General features: G+C 32.5%; 1 protein-coding gene across 4 annotated transcripts in view; it reads left to right on the top strand.

Moving 5' to 3' along the window:
• The window catches only part of Ppn (proteoglycan-like sulfated glycoprotein papilin), an 84400-nt gene that overhangs the window by 58259 nt on the left and 4550 nt on the right, over positions 1–21591 (top strand). For 2 of the 4 annotated variants that reach the window (XM_087408380.1, XM_011064033.2), the window contains exons 5-38: positions 127–209; positions 2322–2472; positions 2677–2800; positions 2999–3079; positions 3237–3409; positions 3498–3633; positions 3980–4323; positions 4399–4578; positions 4699–4872; positions 5229–5411; positions 5576–5717; positions 6488–6606; positions 6829–7258; positions 7475–7948; positions 8643–9206; positions 9273–9609; positions 9694–9818; positions 10026–10235; positions 10513–10911; positions 11036–11392; positions 11631–11807; positions 12007–12186; positions 14865–15035; positions 15596–15811; positions 15886–16056; positions 16274–16684; positions 16950–17162; positions 17311–17478; positions 18138–18377; positions 18851–19170; positions 19319–19469; positions 19835–20353; positions 20867–21022; positions 21366–21479. In XM_087408380.1, coding sequence (XP_087264506.1) covers positions 127–209; positions 2322–2472; positions 2677–2800; positions 2999–3079; positions 3237–3409; positions 3498–3633; positions 3980–4323; positions 4399–4578; positions 4699–4872; positions 5229–5411; positions 5576–5717; positions 6488–6606; positions 6829–7258; positions 7475–7948; positions 8643–9206; positions 9273–9609; positions 9694–9818; positions 10026–10235; positions 10513–10911; positions 11036–11392; positions 11631–11807; positions 12007–12186; positions 14865–15035; positions 15596–15811; positions 15886–16056; positions 16274–16684; positions 16950–17162; positions 17311–17478; positions 18138–18377; positions 18851–19170; positions 19319–19469; positions 19835–20353; positions 20867–21022; positions 21366–21479 — 7993 coding nt within the window. The remainder of the gene's footprint in view (positions 1–126; positions 210–2321; positions 2473–2676; positions 2801–2998; positions 3080–3236; positions 3410–3497; positions 3634–3979; positions 4324–4398; positions 4579–4698; positions 4873–5228; positions 5412–5575; positions 5718–6487; positions 6607–6828; positions 7259–7474; positions 7949–8642; positions 9207–9272; positions 9610–9693; positions 9819–10025; positions 10236–10512; positions 10912–11035; positions 11393–11630; positions 11808–12006; positions 12187–14864; positions 15036–15595; positions 15812–15885; positions 16057–16273; positions 16685–16949; positions 17163–17310; positions 17479–18137; positions 18378–18850; positions 19171–19318; positions 19470–19834; positions 20354–20866; positions 21023–21365; positions 21480–21591) is intronic. The other 2 variants (XM_087408379.1, XM_087408381.1) reach the window with 2 other exon arrangements.

Genomic DNA, 21591 nt, shown 5'->3' with positions numbered 1-21591 from the left:
ACAAATATTATTTATTTATTTAAATTATCATTTTTTTATTACATTAAATTAAAATTTGATCTGTGCGTCAATAATTTATCTTGAAAAATTGAATTGAAAAATCTGCAATTATACTTCTTTTTGCAGGAATGCCTTGGTGAATCGACAGATTTTCGTGCGGAACAGTGTGCGGAGTTTAACAATGTACCCTTCGAAGGAGTTTATTACGAGTAGGTCTCTTTTATTCTCTCTCTCTCTCTCTCTCTCTCTCTCTCTTTTATTTTTTCATATCGTAAATTGTTTAAACTTATTGAGAATATATGTATTGAATTAGTGGAGCGTCTATTTCAATACTTGTAAAAAGGATAATCCTACATTGATTAAAATTTCAGTTTAAAAAAAACTTCCTAAAAAATAAGAGAAAATCGCTGTTTTTGAAAAGATGATTTAAAAATAAGGGTTCTGGTTATCTTCACAATAAACCAGAATAGCAGAATTTATGCAAAGAAATATTTATATAAAGGGCGAAAACATAATTAAGATTAGAAACAGAACTGTGTGTGTGTGTTTATATAAATAAATTAATTAAATACGAAAAGCATCAATTACGGTCAAAGTTAGATGTTAAATTAATATATATATATATATATATATATATATATATATATATACAATATGTATATTTTTAAATAAATTTAAATCTGATTACGCGCCGATTACTTTCAACACACAATACTAATAATTTCCCAAATTTAATTTAATTAATCAACAAAAATCATTAAAATTTTGATAAACAAATGTTAGTTTATTTTTTATTACATTTACTTCAACAATAATCGCATAGTAATCTTTCTCAGCTTTTGTACAATCAATGTGTGCCCGCAGAACACATATTGCACTCATCATTCTTCTTTTCTATTGTTTAGAAATTTTTGATCACAAAATATGTAGGTTGTTGCCCATTATTTACTCATGCCTAACATCGTATCAATGAAATTAAGTTATAAGAGAAACACAATGTATTCCCACTTTATCTCAATATATCTTTTCACACATGTATCAAACTTTATACTGTGTGTGTGTGTTTTCAAGATTATAAACAATTTCATTAATAAAGCTATATTTCTAGAAAAAATAAAATATTCATACCTGCACAAATTTTCAATTATCAAAAACCTAACAATTATAGATATATAACTTATACATTTTCTCAAAAGCAATCGTTAAATGCAGCTGTATGACGTTCAACAAAATTATATGCTTGTTATCAGATAGCAGTACTACAAAGAACTGAAACACCGCTTATCCATATTTAGATCATTGTCCATATTTAAACCTTCTTTTCTGTTATGGATACTTTTTCTTCTTCATGTAGTTGAAAAGTAGTTGAAAAGGATTTGAAAGTTTCTACCAAAAATCTATATTATGATCATACAAATATTATTATTCATTAACATAAAATAAATCTTTTATTTGCCGTAATGAATTTTTTTCTACCGATGCATATCGTTTGTTAAACAGAAGAATTAAATAATAATTCATAAGTAGAGATGCATCTGATATCCGAAATTCAGTATCTTCTATTATCCGGTACTTTTTTTACTCCGGTCAGATAGTCGAATGTCATTAATATCCGGAAACATATTAGGTGTTGGAATTAATTCGTAGCGTTTTACAAGTGATGGGAAGTACTTTCATTAATGTATTTTTTAATGCTCATGTGAAATAAATAACATTCTTTCATTAAAAACGCTACGAATTAATTCCAACACCTAATATATTCGTTGAAATTTTATATTATTTGCGTTATTGATGCAAAATTGTACTCTTTTTAGCTAAACCTCTTGAACAGTTTATGGTTTTGCACAAGCATGATAGTTGCCGATAATCGAAATAAATTGTCATCGAAAAATGCTGAAATGTTATTGTCTATTATGAAAAATTTATTAATTGAATTTATTTATTGAACTTTGGTTACTAAGCAATATTGAAACTGTATTACAAACTGTATTACAATCTTGTTCAATTATTATTGCTATTTTCCCCCTGCTTTTTTCCCCTTTTTTTTTTTAAATTTGAGAGAATTTGTAGTGAAGAAGGGAGGCTATTCGGAAAATATCCGGTATCTGATCAGATAACTGCCCTACCGGATATCCGATATCCGAATATCGGATATTTGATATTCTTTTCGGACATTCTTTTCAGACATCTGATATCCGGTATCTGATAATTTTACGATCTAATACATCTCTATAGTTCCTAGTATCCGATAATACAATATAAATGGGATCGGGATATAATTATCGATTTTTATTTACATGTTATCATATTTGTTTCCGTAGTTGGATTCCGTACATCGGAAGTCCAAATAAATGCGAACTAAATTGCATGCCACGAGGAGAGCGATTTTTCTACAGACATAAAGTCGCTGTGATCGACGGCACTCCTTGTGAATCCGAAAAGAACGATGTTTGTGTCGAAGGCAAATGCATGGTGAGTTATGTTTAATCATTAATTATTATTATAAATTTAATAATTGCGTAAAAGACGCAATTAGATTATTTTATTTTATTATCGAATAATATTGACTTACGTTAAATAATAGACTTGTGATTAAGCTGTTATAATTAAAGGAAATATAAGAGCGAAAATAGAGCTATATTGCGATAGAATTTATTATAAAATTGTTTTATATAGCACGTCGGATGCGATATGATGTTGGGCAGTGATGTCAAGGAAGATGCGTGTAGAGAATGTAGTGGCGATGGCTCAAATTGCAATACCGTTACCGGCTTATTTGATACAGACGATCTTCAAGTAGGTAAGTTATTTTCGTTGATTATAATATTTATTAATATTAGTAACAAATGTTCCATAACAAATTTCTAACAAGCAATTAAAATTATTTCTGTATAATTAATATTGTATATTTTAATTAATTTTCTTTTAATTCATAAACTTATTTGCAATTCTATTATTTTTAATCTATTTCTCACTAATAATAGAGACATATTTTCAGGATATATCGATATTTTACTTATTCCCGAAGGTGCGACAAATATCATTATCAAAGAAAATTATCCATCCAACAATTATTTAGGTGAGTTTAAATGAAATGAAAACTTATATAAATATCAAAGATAGTGCGACACATATACATATATTTAATATTAATAATTTAATATCAAATATAATACCAATAAGTTATTTAATAATGTAATTGCTCATTCCAAGTATTTTTGAAATTTGTTAATTAGCCATACGCAACACAACCGGACATTATTATTTAAATGGTAATTGGAGGATAGATTTTCCACGCAGCTTGCGCTTTTCTGGTACAATCTTTCATTATGCTAGAGATCCTCAAGGATTTGCAGCACCCGATACCATCACGGCTTTGGGACCTACAAATGAATCGATTTACGTTGTGGTCGGTATACATTCGTATCAATTTTCTTTTGCTAGTGAAATGTTCAGAACAAGGAATGTATTAATGAAAAATTATTTTCCTTTCGCAGTTGCTGTACCAAGATCGTAACGTGGGAGTGCATTACGAGTACAGCATACCTAAGAAGTTTTCAGCGCGTACCGATCCGGATAGTTACACTTGGGTAACCGATGAATTTTCAAGTTGCAGTGTTAATTGCGGTGGAGGTATTATAAGATTATAATTTTAATATGCACGTGATTAAAAGTGTAGGTTCTAAAATTATATTTTCTTATCATTAGGAAAAGATGCTTTCATACAATACGCATAAATATTTGAAAGTCTTGTTGATCTATAATATGATAATAATAAAAAAATTGTTTTGATTGGCCTTTAGCAAATTATTTTTATAATATCAAAATATTAATAAATTTGTCGAAACGTTGTAACTAGGTACGACTGCAATAAAAGCAAATGATCAAAATCAAAATTTAAAAGCAAATTCGCTATAATTAAAGTAATAATTACAGTTGTATTTCAACAAGAGTAAATATGTTTCGTTTATTTTTCAAGGCTACCAATCGAGACGGGTAGCTTGTGTACGGAGGCGTGATAATCAGCCAGTGGATGAGAGTTTATGCGATCCGCAGTTGGAACCGACTGACACTCAAAGCTGTAGCGAAGAACCATGTCTGCCTATTTGGGTAGAAGGCTCATGGTCAACTTGCACCAAACATTGCGGTGAGGGGGGCGAGCAGACTAGAGAGATAAAATGCGAACAAATCATCTCAGGTGGAATAGCTTCCGTAGTAGATGATTCTCAATGTTTGGAAAAAGTGGGACCTAAAGGGCTTACTAAGCAAGAATGCAACAAAAACGTAGATTGTCCACAGTGGCACGAAGGGCCCTGGAAGCCTGTAAGTTACATTATCATGCAGTATTAAATTACAATGAATTATATAATTTGACGAAAGAAATCTATTTTCTTTCAGTGCGATCATATATGTGGACCTGGTAAGCAAACGAGAACAGTTACGTGTTACAAGAAGGTCGATGGCAAGATCCAAGTGTTGGAAAATGGAGCATGTGAAGCGGAAATGCCTGAAAATGAAAAGGCTTGCGAGCTGAGACCTTGCGCTGGTCTCGATTGGGTTACTTCGGAATGGAGCGGGGTAAGTTCTCTGAACCCGCGAATAACTTTTTGTTAAATGAAAAAATTACCAAAATTACTTTTACGCTTCTCAAAGCTTTGAATAAACTATATAATACAATTGAAAATCTTATCTTGATAGTGCGAAGAGAAATGTGATCTCATCAAAGAAACCAGAACGGCCCATTGCGCTACTCAAGATGGCACAGTTTATCCAGATAATTTGTGTGATCCAGACAAGAAGCCAGAATTAGAGAGAGACTGTGATAAAGCTAAGAATTGCGATTTTCAGTGGTTCTCCTCGCAATGGAGCGAAGTAAGTAAATAAATATTTTCTTGCACGTCCATTTACCTTAAAATAAAAACATATATACATATATAATACTTTAAGAGACAAGTATGTATCAACAATTGGCTAAACGTTAGTAATATCCTCTGAATTAAACATTCTTATATATCTTTTAATTAACCTTTACAGAATGGGAATGTCACTATAGTGGCGCTGAAATAGTGTCATATTTTGAGGCAAGAAATAATTACATATTATGAATTATAAATCTTACTAAAGAAAAACTATAACATTTTAAACAGATTCCCGTCCTTTAAAGGTTAAATATATAATAATACAATTTATTTTCTTAGTTTTTTTATCTTTATTACACATTTTCATAGTGTTCGGCAAAATGTGGATACGGCGTTCAAATGCGCAAAGTGTTCTGTGGCACTTTTAGCAACGATATTGTGAAGAAAGTTTCGAGTGAGAATTGTGACCCCAAAAAAAAATTTGACAATATTAAAAATTGCACCGCTGAAGAACCATGTAAAGGCGAATGGTTTGCAGGGCCTTGGAGCAAGGTTTGCTTTAATTTTTAGTTATTTCCGCGACAACATTCTTATTTTCACGATTAATTGATACTGCTTTGTTTAAATTTATTACTACAGTTTTGTAAAGCTTGATTATAATTCAGATTTATTATAATTTTTCAAAATGTAATCAACAGTGTCATAATATGTTGCAGTGTTCGAAACCATGTGATGGTGGCGATATGACTCGTAAAGTAATTTGTATGAAGGACAACAAAACCGTACCTGTGAATCAGTGTAATGCCGACAATATCATATTCTCTACTGAAAAATGCAATGATCAACCTTGTGAAGAAGGTAAAAATTAAATTTAAGTTAAAACTTTACATTTTTAAATAGTTTAATATTTAACATAGATAAAATAAATAATTTTTACACAAAAGGAAAATATTTTTTAAAATAATAATATAGTTAAAAAGATTTATATCAATAACTTTAAAAAATAAATTAGTTTAATTACTCTTTGGTTATAATTGATTAAAATTTTAAAATATTTTATTTATTTCATAGTATACAATATGTATATATACGTCAATAACATTAAATGATATCGCTTTATTGACAAATCTATTAAATTATCTTATTTAGAAAATAAATTCTATCATCGATATTGTCTATTTAGTTTGAAAATCTCTTAAATGTTGTTGTCATTTTCATTATTAAACATCGTAAATATTAATATTATTAACATATATTAACATTTGCTTCATTATAACGCAGGTTACGCGATTTATTATGACGTAAACCTTTTCATTATAGGCTACGAGCATAAAATATAGAATACGCTTAGAACAGCAGGCGTGAAAATAATGAAGTTCGTGGTATTAAATTCAAATGTCTCAGTACTTAGTCTAAAGGGCGATACGAACCACCTACCGTGAATAAAATATCACTTATTCTCTGTAGCAAGGAAAATTAAATTTTCGATGTTCTTTCGAGACTAGTTAATGATAAATAGAATGCACGCATAGAATCATCCAATGTTTCATGTGCATACTTTTAAAAGACTCGTGTTAAGAATTTAAATGTTAAGGATTTCTCTAAATTTGTTATTTTGGTGAACACAGGCGTGACACTAATCCTCGAGAAGCCAGATGAAACGATAGACTCGAAGGAGGAAGAGTGTGAGGAGGAAGAGGAAGAGGAAGAAGAACAATATGCTGTTGAATTCAATCTTCCTGTGGGGGTAAGCAAAAACTGGGTCGAACTTAATCAAATATTAAGTACGATTGAATTACTTCGTAACTTCATTTCTTATTATTTTACCGTTTCAAAGAGTCGTCAGATTCGCAATATTCAAATAAACCTTACGCGCGGAACAATCCGGTAATGCGGAACTCTTTTAATTTTACATCTCGCCGAGAAGAATCGGATAGCTGTAACATTGAAGCGCCTTTTCTCGTTTCAGAAAGTGAAGACAATGGACAAACTAATAGAGCAAACAGAAACAACAACTCCGAATTTATTATTTACCGGAAGTGACACTTACGACATTATGTTTAGTGATTCTACGAGAGGCGATATATCACTTTCCGAATTGGGTAGCGGCGAAGGTAGTGGTGACGATAATTTTACCATGTTTGATACTAGCTTATTCACCGGTAGCACTATCGATATTGATTCTACCGTTGTCGAAGAGAGCGAAAGTTCAATTAGTGAAATTACTACGGAAGGCAAAACCGGCACAACTGAATTCGGAATAGACGTAAATGAGTCATCGGACATCACTGAAGGAACTGACGTAACGCTCGAAGGATCCGGTACCAGCTTTGAAGGATCCGGTGCATCCACAGACGAATTTACTCAAGAAACTCAAGTCTCAGTATCGAAATTTGATAGTATGTTTCTCACATTATATCGTATTATATTATATTATAAATATTAGTACATTTCCAATATTAATATATTAATTTATTATAGTCTTTGAAATATCGATTATTCAAATTGATGTATATAAATCATAATGAAACCATTGTATATTGTTGAGTATATCGTTTATAAAATCATTATCATTGTCTTATGTGCATATATTTGTTAATTTTATGTTGAATCAGGGACAACAGAACAATCAACAGATTATTCCGTTACTATCACCAGCGAATTGACTAGCAATGTAGATATCGAATCAACTGTTAGTAAAAATTCAGAAACAACAACTGAATCCAGTGATACGACAACCGATTCAGATGACATAACAAGTGATACGACAACCGATTCAGATGACATAACAAGCAATACAAACGAATCAACTAATACCAATACCGTTACCACTTCAACAGAAACCACTGAATCCACTGAATTCACTGAAACCACTGAAACCACTGAAACAGATACAACAGATACAGCCGATACTGAAACGACCGATTCGACAGAGAGTGAAACAACAGCAACTACTGAATCTACAGACACGACCGAGTCTACGCAATCTCCACCAAGTACATTTTCAGAATTATCTTCATCAGAAACAACAACAGAGATTACAACAACAGAGAAAATAGAAACGACTGCGAGCGAGATTACTACATCCGGTAAGTATATATATTAAAAATAGTAAAATTGTTTATAACCTGAATTTAATATCATATAGAAATCAATATAAAATATTGTATTAAAATATTAAAATATTGTATTTTATTGTTTTCAATTTGTTATTTAAATTTAAATAATGTACATGCACAATCTTTCAAATGTATAAACAATACAAAAAAATAAATATAATAGACTAATGAGAGCCAGCAATGATAAACAGCGCAATTATTTAGTGAACAATTAACAATCAAATGTTGGATTGATGTCTTCTTTATTTTGAACGTTTCGACTCTCTTTGAAGTCCCCCTCAGCAAGAATGATACAATTATAATTAGCTCACATGTCCATAATGTTTAAGTCACTCGCAAATTGACAAAGATGCAGCGTTGTTAATCATCACGGAACATGAAGCATTGCACTGAAACTTTGTTGAACATGTTTAAACTTAAAAAATAGAATTGTTAAAATCAAATATAAAGATCACACATTTTTAGAATACACATCCGTGTACGACGATGTGTCACAATCTTTCAAATATATTTTATGAGATTTTTAATATCTTTATAAAAATGCTTGAGAGGAAACGCTTATAGATGTTTTTTTTAACATAAGAAAATTATAACACGAAAAATTAAATTAATTTCACTATCAGCAAGTCAAAAGTACAAATTATAAATTAATTATATTTTGCAGAAACGATGACGTCAACAATGATTTCTCAACAAACAACAGAATTGAAAGTACAAGGAGAGTATGATTTCGGTTCCGAGGAACAGAGTACTGATGCCATAACTACGGTATCAAGTCAAACAGACGAGAGTACAACAGTTAACACTACAACAGATAACATTAGTACAGAAACCACTATTGTTTCTGGGATGAGTTCATCGGATAAGACTGAAACAACTGGCAGCGAAATAACCGAATCGGGAGAGACAACTGAGTCCAGCACTAGCACGGAATCGACTGAGATAACGGAATCCGGACTAACGACTGAATCTAGCGACGTTACGACCTCAAACACAATTGTCGAATCAGACGCAACAGAATCTAGTGAGACTATCACCACAGTTTCTACGGAAACGGAAATTACGGAGACTACTGAGTCAATTATGACGACTAAATCAAGCGAGACAACTGAATCATTAATTACAACATCGTCTTTTGAAGAGACAACAGTATCTGGTGAAATCATTGTGACAGAAATTACGTCCTCCACAACCAGTGAAGAAATCGATCTTACCGAAAAGACTCATAGTAAGTAAGTCTTGAATAGTATAAAACAAATGTTTCTTTTTTATATTAATATCAACATAATTTCAGTCACAGAGGTATGGACAACCAGCTTCCCAGATACAACGGCGCACAAACGGCAATGCAAACCAAAGAAGAGCTGCAAGAAAACACCGTTCGGATGTTGCTACGACAATATCACTGCTGCTCAGGGACCATTTGGTCATGGTTGTCCGATGCCGCAAACATGCAACGAGACGCGATATGGTTGCTGTTCCGATGGCGTGTCACCAGCCATTGGTCCCAAGAACAAAGGTTGTCCAGATTCTCGTTGTAATGAATCACTTTTTGGTTGTTGTCCTGATGGTGTTACTACAGCGCAAGGCAACGATTATGAAGGATGCAAGAGACCATGTAAAGAAACAGAGTTAGTTTTTATTTTTATAAATTCTTCAAATGTATCATTCTTCTTAGTTTTATAATTTAATCACTTGTCCGTTTAAACGCGTAGATTTGGATGTTGTCCAGATAACGAGACTGCAGCTAGTGGAAAGGATTATTTGGGATGTTGTAATGTAACTGAATTTGGTTGTTGCCCAGATGATATTAAAGCCGCTTCTGGTCCTAACAGCGAAGGTATATATTTTGCTATTTTGCCTTTGTATCGTAAATTATAGCCCATGCTTTATATGTAAGAATATATTACAACATTTGTATGCCTTATTTAGATATTTTTGAAATTGGACCAATTAGTATATAATTACATGTATTTATTGTACATATATACGTGTATTTTGCATATTTTCGAATGTTTTAAATAATGAGTATACGTTGTGTGATAAGGTTGCGAGGAAGAAGTCACTTCTGAAACGGAGACATATGAAATAACAACCCAACCTGTTTCACTAGAAGATTGTGCAAACACCACTTACGGTTGCTGTCCTGATGGTATTACCATTGCAACTGGTATCAATTTTGAGGGTTGCGGTGTCATTAATAACGAAAATTGCAGCGCGTCCTACTTTGGATGTTGTTCTAATGGAGTTTTCGCGGGTTAGTTACATAATATGTAATATTAAATTAATTAACACAAATTGTGTAAGAATTATTCATAGAATTTGTTGAATCGGTAAAGATATTAATACCATTAATACCATAAATTGTGAAATAATATTTTATAATGTGCGTGCATGCGTGCGTGCGTGCGTGCGTGTTATTGATGGTTCCATACGTGTTATTAATTGATCAAATAGATAATGAAACAAATTGGTTAACCATTCTAAACTAATCTTATTGTATATGCCTCCATCGTCTGTGATTGTTTCCACAGCTCTCGGACCGGACAACTATGGTTGTCGTATGCCATGTCACGACAGTGTTTACGGATGCTGCGAGGATGGAATAACGCCGGCACATGGACCGAACAACGAAGGTTGCTGCTTATCGACACCATACAAATGCTGTCCGGATAACAGTCTGCCAGCCCGTGGGCCAAACTTCTACGGCTGTGGCTGCCAATACACGAGATTCGGTTGTTGCCCGGATAATTCGACAATAGCGCGTGGACCAAACAACGAGGGTTGTGGCTGTCTATACACACCTTATGGTTGTTGTCCGAATCGATTTACTCCCGCCAGCGGACGCAATTTCGAGGGATGCCCGTGTTACACTTACCAATTTGGATGTTGTCCCGACGGTATTACTATCGCCAAGGGCTCTCATGGTCAAGGTAACTCCACGATCAACATACAAATATGGTACATATATAAAATCCAAATGTTGAGAGTAATTCGAGCATAAGAAGAGCAAAAAATTACGTACATTTTGTAACGCATTTTGTATAACATTTACAGGTTGTGGATGCGAGAATACAAAATATAAATGTTGCTCAGATGGTAGAACACCTGCTAAAGGACCAAATTTTGCGGGCTGTACCTGCGACGCATCACAATATGGATGCTGTCCGGACGGAATTGAGGAAGCTCAAGGGGAGAACTTTGAAGGTTGTATCACAATACCTTCGGTGCCCGGTGCCGCATGTGGTTTGAAAAAAGACAGAGGCTCTTGTCGAGATTTTACGGTCAAGTGGTTCTATGATACCGACTACGGTGGTTGTTCAAGATTTTGGTACGGAGGTTGCGAGGGCAACGAAAATCGATTCAAAACACAGGAAGAATGTAAAGAAGTTTGCGTTCAACCAAAAGGAAAAGGTAACTCTAAATATAATATTTTACACATAATGTATAATATTCATATAATTAATTGTTATATATATATATATATATATATATTGCGTTTTATAACATAAGATTAGAATTAAATACATATAATATTTTTCACCTTATAGAATTTAGATTTGAAACCAATTCTATACACAACGACCTAATTACATCCATTTAAATTTAAAAACATTAAAATTCTAGACAAATCATTGGATTTATTTTGCAGCTGTTTGCTTTTTGCCAAAAATCTCTGGTCCTTGTGAAGGATATCATCCAACGTGGTATTATGATACCGGTAGAAAGCAATGCGGTCAATTCGTCTATGGAGGTTGCCTCGGCAATGCCAACAAGTTTAAAACAAGAGAAGAGTGTGAAGAACTTTGTGTCACACCGAACGACATCGGTAAGCAATGATTAATTATATATATATATATAATCTTCATTTAATTTAATTTACCCTCCCGTATAAATACGTCTTTCAAAAAATCTTACACATTACACACTGAATTTAATCGAATAATAAATAAAATATATATTGCATTTGAGAAAATTCATAAACCAAATTGATAGTTATAAGTTTCTCATTTAAACTTTATCTACAGATCCTTGCGATCAGACGAAAGAAGCAGGTCCTTGCGCAGGCAATTTCACAAAATGGTACTTCAACCGAGAATCGCAAACTTGCGAACAATTCGTATACGGTGGTTGCAAAGCGAATGACAACAACTTTCCGACAGAAATTGCTTGCCACCAACAATGCTTACAGCCAGGTCGAAGAAAAGGTTTGTTTCATTTACATATTGTTATCGCTTTTTATATAAGCATTAAAATTTCGTGTATTTTACAAAAATTATTTATGTGACATTCGTCTACAAATATTTTTTCAAATTACTTTATTATATCAGTATCTGTTATTTATAATGAATCTTGACTATCGACGAGATATTATATGTATATACAATTGTTATTCTTTTAAAATTGATTTCAAGTTTGAAAATTAATGTTTTTTATATGAAATATTAGTACTAATATTTTTATCGAATTAATATTTGTGATAATAATGACTAGAGCCCGGATTAAAGTTCTGAGATCGCATCAACCGTAGCTAGCTAGCTCTCCTTACTACATCTCATCCTCATCGCTTCATCGTTCGCCATAGTTTTGGGTGAGTGTCAATAGGGAGAATCGATGAAGCGATGACGAGGGATGAGATGTAGTGAAGAGAGTTAGCTAACTAACGGTTGATGCGATCTCAGAACTTTAATATAATGTGTGTGTGTGTGTGTGTGTGTGTGTGCGCGCGCGCGCGTGCGCGCGCGCGTGTATAAAACATATTTAACTTTTATATATCTATATACAGGGTGTTTGGAAAATAATGATAAATGATTTTTCGCATAGGGGTAGAATGGATTAAAGTGAGAAAAAATTCTTCTACCATTTGCAATTTTCGCAATAGTTAACAAGATATTAATTGCTAAAAATTGCCGAAAATTAGTCTTTAATAATTTTTTATTCAAATACTATCAACTTTACAAAAAAATTGCAAGAGACGAAAATTGTTTATTTTTTTTCATAGAACTCTACGAATTTTTTTCAGAATTTTTTATCAATTTTTTAATTTTCTCATTTTTACCAGTATGATATTAAAAAATTCTGAAAAAATCCTTAAAAAATTCTTGGAGCTTTATGAGAAGAAAATAAACAATTTTTGTCTCTTGCAGTTTTTCTGTAAAATTGATAGTATTTGAGTAAAAAGTTATTGAAGACCAATTTTCGGCAATTTTTAGCAATTAATATTTTGTTAACTATTGCGAAAATTGCAAAATTACAAAGGACTTTTCTTCTCAGTTTAGTCTATTCTGTCTCTATGCGAAAGATTTATCATTATTTTCGAAACACCCTGTATATTTGGATATGGATATAAAAATTTATGGATATCAAAATTAAAGAATCGTCATTTTATATATTATAAAAGAAATTTGTGAGATAAAATTTAAATAAAATTAATAATAGGAATTTAATATTTACAATAATATAATATTTATATTTTTGACTGAAAAATATAATAAAAACACATTACGGGATTATTCAGCAGATAAGTGAAGCATAAATTTATCAATAATGAACAATACTTTTGTAAGTATGTTGGGCTTATTCAAAATACGTTTGCCACCGGTATTACTTCTAATCGTTCTCTAGTCGTTCTTCATCGAATTGATTGCATAGATGGACGAACTTTTACAGTAAAACTGTCTGATGTATGCATCTTGAAGAGAGATCCCGGACCCTGTCCGGGTTCGGCATTACGCTGGTATTACGATATCGAACGTGTCACTTGTAGCCAATTTGTTTACGGTGGTTGCAAAGGCAATGCCAATAGATTCCGTACTCTTGCTGCCTGCCAGCAGCGTTGTCCTTCACAAGGTATAGACAGCAATGAAAAAAGAGCTTGCTTCGTGCACAGTGAGAAAACAAGAAAACTCAATATTTTTTTTGCTCAATTTTAAGAAAGAGTGTTATTTTCTTTCTTTTTTTTTGAACAAATTTAGCTCTTAGGTGATGGTAACCGAAAATAGTTTTAATGCAAAGCTGACTATGGATGCATTCATTAGTACTACAATCGCACATTGAGCGGTCTCTTGTACCTGTTTGGCCGTTATTTTTAGATCTAGGAATATACCAATTATATATGCAAGAGCTCACTCAGGTCTCTCTCAGTGAGCGATTGTAATACTGAATGCATCCAATGAGTCGTTATCAGCTACTACATGTCGGCAGCACAATATAAAACTATCGAATAACACAATCACATAATGATTCACAATCGCACGTTAGCTTTCACACAGTTTTTGATTTGTATACACGCTTTTACTTGCTCGTAATCTCGCTCAACACAATATAAAAATATGAATTCTTTAATCTTTCTTACAATCGAATTAACATAAAATATTATATTACATTTTATATATTTAATGTTAAAATTAAAATCTTTTCGCAACACTGGATTAAACACTTGATAAACCTGATTGTAATCAATTAAGAGAGGATTATATCTTATAAATTATTTATATACTTATTATAATATTTCATTCTATAAGTTTTTAATTATATAATAATTTTATGAAAAACATATATTCTGTTTGTATGTGTTTAAGACGTGCACATGCGCGCGTATGCATATGTGTGTATACATACATTATAATATTTATAATATTTATGACTCTCTAGTATTAATTAATGTATGGCAGTGACAGAATAGAAATTAGCAAATTTGGGTTCTTATAAACTATTTACTTAAATTGAGTATATTCATAGCTGTTAACTGCTGAACAATCTGGCTAACAGTAGGAATAAGAATTTTTTAACTAACGACAGGTGTAATGAAATAGCTGGAATTGGAATAGGATTGATTAATGTCTTATCTAACTCTGCATGACATAATAATTAATACGATTAACAGATATTTGCACGTTGCCGCGGGCGGAGGGTACATGCGTAGAGAAGCAATCTCGATGGTATTTTGATCAATCGGAGAATCGCTGCATGCCATTCTATTACACTGGCTGTAATGGCAATAAAAATAATTTTGAATCTAGAGACGCATGCGAGTCTGATTGTCCGCCTAAAATTGGTAAGATTTTATTTCCCTTAATATTTATGTCCCCTTCCTCCTTTCTCTCATTCTCTCTCCAATACTTTTTCTATTTCAAATGTTATTATATTTTAAAATATTATATAAGCGCTTCTTCTTTCCGCATTTTTATTATATTAACACTACAAACTCTTGTATACAATAAAAAAAAAAGTTCCATTTAATTTAATTATAAATTAATTGAAAAAAGTTTATATTTAGTTGCTTACAATATGTAATATTATATTACATGTAACACACATTGCAATTTTTTCAATATGTAGAAATTATACGGAAAAATATAATTACTTATGTCAATTTTTTTTTCTATCTATTCTTCTCACATTCTGTAATACAAAAATTTATATTCATAACTTTCAAAATTTGTTATCACTATATTAATTAACACATAATATTGTTAAAAATACTAATAAAGAAAGTAAGATTTCTTAATAATCTTTCTTTATACGATTTCGATCAGTTAGAAAACTTTTTAGCAAGCAATAACATATATAGTACGTAGTAGAATTTTTAAAGTCATGTGAATTCATTGAATATAGAGCAAGATATCTGTCTCCTACCCGCTCTTCTGGGAGAATGCCATAACTACACTCAACGATGGTACTACGATTCCTACGAGCAACACTGTCGACAGTTCTATTACGGTGGATGCGGCGGAAATGAGAATAATTTCATAACTGAACATGACTGCATCAATAGGTGTGTAGCGGTTATCACCACTCCGCCTCCACCAGGACAAGTTGAGTTCCAGCCAGGTAAAATTTTTAACAACTTGAAAAATTGTTTAAAAGTAATAACATCACTATTTATCTAGTATCACATATTCTAGAATTCTGCTTCTTACTCGACGAACATGGTCCCTGCTCCGAAAATCAAGTAAAATGGTTTTATGATAGTCGTGATGGTGTTTGCAAACAATTCCGATACGGCGGCTGTCAGAGTAACGGTAATAATTTCAATACTCGCGAAGAGTGCGAATATCGCTGCGGAGAAGTTCAAGGTATATAAGCTATATATAAAAACATAAATACAAGAATGTATAGGTACATGAAAGAATAAAAGTTCCAAAAATTATACTTATAAAAATTATCGAAACTTAGAGCATGTAAAATGAAATTATTTAATTACAGAAAAAAAGTTATTTAATACTTTGATTTACATATTACAAAAACTCAGCAAGTATTGCAACTATCCAAAGAAAATTACGAAAATTTCAGATCCTTGCACTCTACCAGAAGTAATCGGCCCTTGTGACGGTTTCGTAAAGCAATTCTACTATGATAAGCGCACTGATTCTTGCTACGAGTTCGAGTATAGTGGCTGTCAAGGCAACAAAAATCGCTTCCAGGATAGGGAATCTTGCGAGAAAAAATGTAAACGGCAAACGGCTGCGGTTACACCGGAGATTACTCCAACATTAGCCACGTCAACTCCGCCGACTAGAGAACCAACGATTTGCTTAGCGCCAGTCGATTCTGGCGAGTGTAGTGACAGTATCACCGCGTATTACTACGATGCCCAACATCAGATATGTCAGGCGTTTATTTATAGCGGATGTGGTGGAAATGCTAATAAATTTCAAACCGAAGAACAATGCGAGCGACTTTGCGGAAGATTTCACAGACAAGGTTATATAACGAGCTCTAGTATAATTTACATTGTTTTCTTATCACTTTGTAATAAAATCTACATAGGCATCAAATAAACTATTAAATCATTTTAATCGAAAAATAAAATCCTAAAGATTAACGTAGTTTAAAACTATTAGGAATTGTCTCTACTTTTTTAAATCTTTTTATTATACTTTTCACTAAATTTCTTTAAAAAGATTATTTAATATAATTAATTAATATAATTAAAATGAGATTTATTAAATTAATGTTCTCTTTTCAGATATGTGTAATCTCGCTGTGGACTCCGGTCCATGCAGAGGTGTTTTCCACAAATATTATTATGAACCAGGTTTACGTGTCTGCCGTGAATTCATTTACGGTGGATGCGACGGTAACGCTAACAGATTCAGTACAATTTCTGAATGCGAATCTATTTGCATACACCATGAAGAGCCTGTACCTCCCGGAAATGACACTAGCGTTTTAAATTTATGTGCGTATATTTTTATCATTATCTCTTTATTCGTTTCCTCCCAAACAATACTTTCAAGCTGTTAACTTTCATAATCATATTTTTGTAGAATTTTTATACTACTTTAAAATAGATAGATTGTATAACAATGTTTATAATAATGATACAGCAATCTGTAAAGAACCAGTTGATAGTGGATCTTGTACGTCTGGTGCTACAAAGCGATTCTATTTCGACGAGGAACATCAAACGTGCCGGGCGTTTATTTATACCGGATGTGGTGGCAATCGTAATAGATTCAAGACTTTCGAATCTTGCATTAATACTTGCCTTAGGAGTAAGTTTAGGATAAAAAATCGTTAATGAGTTTATTACTCTCTTTTTATTATTGCAGATATTGCCACTCAGCTATGCTACAGTGTACAGCAATTGCTTTTTTTATAAACGTACATGTTTATATACAATTTCCATTTCCTTATTTTCCTATTTCTATATGTTTAAAGATTTTTCTCGCTTTTTTGGTAATTTTATTTATGCGATATTTTGTTTTCTCTATCTCTCAATCCTTTGATTAACATACGATTAAAAACGTATTTGTATCATTTAAAATATATTTAAAAATTTAGATATTTAAAAATTCTTCCGTTGTAATTAAATTTACAATCAGACGTAAACGTGGATAAGATAAAATTATATATGTATAAAGTTTTTCTTCTTCAAAATGCAATCGCAAATAAAATGTAATAGCTTTAATAATTTTTACATATCTGATGACATTCAACGCAAATCGACATAAAATTGAAAATGTAGAAGTTTTGTTTAAGTATACGAAAATTTAAAGTATATTTCACCGCTTATATTTTTCTCCTTCGCTGGATGCTAATCGTATTTCTATGCCGCAAATGTGTCAATAGCTTTTATTTCTTCCCTTATATTAAAATTACGCTCACAACTCGAGAAGATATAATTTTTCAGTAATTTTTCTTATAATTACAGCGAGTAACGAAATTGATGTGGATTCGAAGGATACGAAAGATCAATGTGCGGAGGCCAAGGAAGAGTGTAATATTATTCGTTGTCCATACGGTAAGGAACAGTACGTGGATTCGCAGGATTGCGAACGCTGCCGTTGTGTCGATCCTTGTAGAACAAAGATCTGTCCTGAGAGTACTCAATGCGCCATTACACTAGTCGCTACGCAAGATGGCACGGAATACAAAGGCGTTTGTCAGTCGAGTAAGCAACTTATTTTAGAATTTTTATCTTATTTTTACATTTTTTGTCATATTAATTCTTAAATAATTCTTTATACGTATAAATATGTAAGCAACGATCGTAATATTTATATACGTCTAAGAAAAAATTTTATTTGCACAATAAGCGACATGTAGACAACGGTGCATGTTAAATAATTAACTTTCTTAAAAATTAGAGAGAGAGAGAGAGAGAATGAAAGACAATTAAATTGTTATCATCACTCTTGTATAGAGAAGTATATTTTTAAAAATACACTTTATGTTAAAATTAGTCATCTCCCTATGAATTTGTCTGTAAATAAATAAGTATATATTTTATATATATATTATATATATATAATATACTTATTTATTTATATTTATATATATAAATATATTTATTATATGTGTATATATATATATATATATATATATATATAATATGTATGTGTGTGTATGTGTGTAACATTGCAGTCGTTAAACCCGGTCGTTGCCCAAAAGTATCCAACAGCACAAGATGTGAACAAGAATGTGTCACGGATGCGGACTGTCCTGGAGAATGGAAATGCTGTAACAGTGGTTGCGGCACATCCTGTCTGGAACCTGCATCAGAAGAAGTTTCGACAACATCACGGCCTACCGTTATCCCGCCACAATATGGTGGTGAACCTGCGATGATTCAACAACCCGAAGAACCTCATGTCAGCGCGCAAGAAGGTGGCTATGTTACATTGAAATGCGTCGCACTAGGGACTCCCAGACCAATCATCACATGGAGAAAGGATACTACATTGGTAAATTATGTTACTGTGTATTTCAAATACGCGAAACAAATAATATTTATATTCGAGAAAAATATGATAAATATATAATCATAATTGAATAACTATTTCTCATAATTTTCTGAAGAATTTAAAAATATTTTGTGAATATCGGTTTTAGATTGGGCCTTCAGAGAAAAGACGGCGTATACTACTCGATGGATCTCTTCAGATCATTAATTTATATACTTACGATAGAGGTACTTATGTATGTACCGCTGATAATGGTTTAGGGCCACCGGTAAGGGCGGAGTATCAATTAGACGTCACAGGTACGTAGAAAATTCATTTATTTCACAAAGAATGAGTTTTGCTCAATATTAACTTTCGGTAGAATATCATTAATCATGGCATTTTGGTATACTACTTTTGTTATAAATATCTTATGAAATGCATTCGAATATTAGAATAACATAAATTTTTCCATTTTCATTTAATACTAATATCAAATACGTTTACTAAGATATCGATTGTGGATTTACGTTTTAGAGAAATGCATTTGGGCTGGCATGAAATGAAATGAATTTAATAATGTCACATGTACTAGTTATTGGATCAATTAATTTGTGATTTTCGTGGTGATGGTGCAATTAACATTTCTAAGCATCGTGCATGCCTCTTTTCTTGCATTCTTTAGAACCAAATGAACTTCCCGTCGCTATCATCGGAGAGCCCGATGCTCGTATAACGGTGACGATGAACTCGCCGATAACTCTGCATTGTTATGCCATGGGATGGCCGAGGCCATTGGTCACTTGGTGGCGTGGCGATCAAATGTTACCTCTATTTTCGGACAATTACGAGCAAGACACCGATTATACTCTTTTGATACGCTCGGTAACTCTAACCAACCTCGGCGTTTACACTTGCCAGGCGTTTAATGGCATCGGTACACCGGCCTCTTGGTCGACAACCTTGCAAGCAATCGGACCTGTCTACAATGTTAAATCTGAACACGAAGAGTACACCAAGTATCTTGTCCAACCACCGAAGAGACCCACTACCGAAAAACCACAGTATCCTTACAGGCCTACCAGAACGCAGTCTCCAGAACATCAAACTTACGCTCCCGTCTATTCCTCGAAACCACCTCACATCCCTCGTGTTGTTCCTCTTGAAATCACTACCACTGAGCCCAGTAGCGCCAAGTTCAAAGGTGAGGCTGATACTTGATGACTGATACTTATCAGCGTCCAGCATTATATCAACGATTATAATTAAATTAATTTGTTGCTTTAGACTTCTCGTAAAGTTTTCACGTGCATGGATGAAAGACTTATTTTTCATTGTATCTTTCAAATTTTCTCCAAAATGTCCTATTCCGCACTACTGTTCACAATAACGATATGTAATTGAATTTGTCTTGATTAATTTCTTTTTCCTGCATGCACGCCTAATACGAAAATTTACATCGCATTTTATTATAAGGCTGAAGCTGCGTTAAGACAATTCTTGCTTATTGATTGCTATTTCACGTGTATTCTAAGAATTTAATATGATTAACAATGTATCTCTCTATCATTACAAGGAAATTAAATCGATGTAAGTGTATTCCCAAAGGAAGACTTTATACATTCTCTTATATTGAGAGAACATAATTTTTTAATATTTATTTAATAAAGTTTTTAGCTTCGAGAATATTAATAAATCTTATTTTTCAATCACACAGTGCCGGTCAAAGTCAATGTGTCGGCAGGACAATCACAATTCCCTGAAGGCAGTGACATAAGCATCGCTTGCGATGTCGATGGTTATCCGATCCCACGTGTACTCTGGTATAAGGACGACGAACTTATTCGAACCAACAATCGAATAAAGATTTCTGGTAAAATCACACAAGTCCTAATGTCGATACGTTTTTATAAAAAGCAAATTTATTTTCAAAGTTACCAGAAGATTTGCAGGTCCTGATGAAGTAAACGGCTAGGTTGGCATTAGCAATGGAATGAAAACACGGCGATAACTCTCAAACCTTCTGCTATCTTTGAAGATCTAAAATACCCGAATGAAAATCTAAAAAGCGTTATAAAGCAACTGTTTCTTTGCAAATATATTACAGATTAAATTTTTTTCTCTATAATAATAGTAATAGAATGAATGATAACAATATAAATTATATATATTATATATTTTTATTTATGTGTATGTGTGTGTATGTATGTGTGCAGAACTCAATCGACTTATCATTAGCGACGCAAATCGGGAAGACTCTGGCCGATATCGATGCGAAGCAGCCAATGAATTCTCTTCGGATTCTGATAATGTTGATATACGCGTAGCTGGTGAGAATGATTCTGATTCATATCAATATACTTGTATATACATATTTTCTTTATATATATTCCTTCATGTAAACAATTCAATATATGTTTCATTAATATAATTGATTTTTTT

The sequence above is a fragment of the Acromyrmex echinatior genome, chromosome 8 (assembly GCF_024713525.1).
Source record: "Acromyrmex echinatior isolate Ae372 chromosome 8, ASM2471352v2, whole genome shotgun sequence".
NCBI classification, from domain to species: Eukaryota; Metazoa; Arthropoda; class Insecta; order Hymenoptera; family Formicidae; genus Acromyrmex; species Acromyrmex echinatior.
The sequence above is the reverse complement of the archived record's forward strand: the minus strand, read 5'-3'. Positions and strand labels throughout refer to the sequence as shown.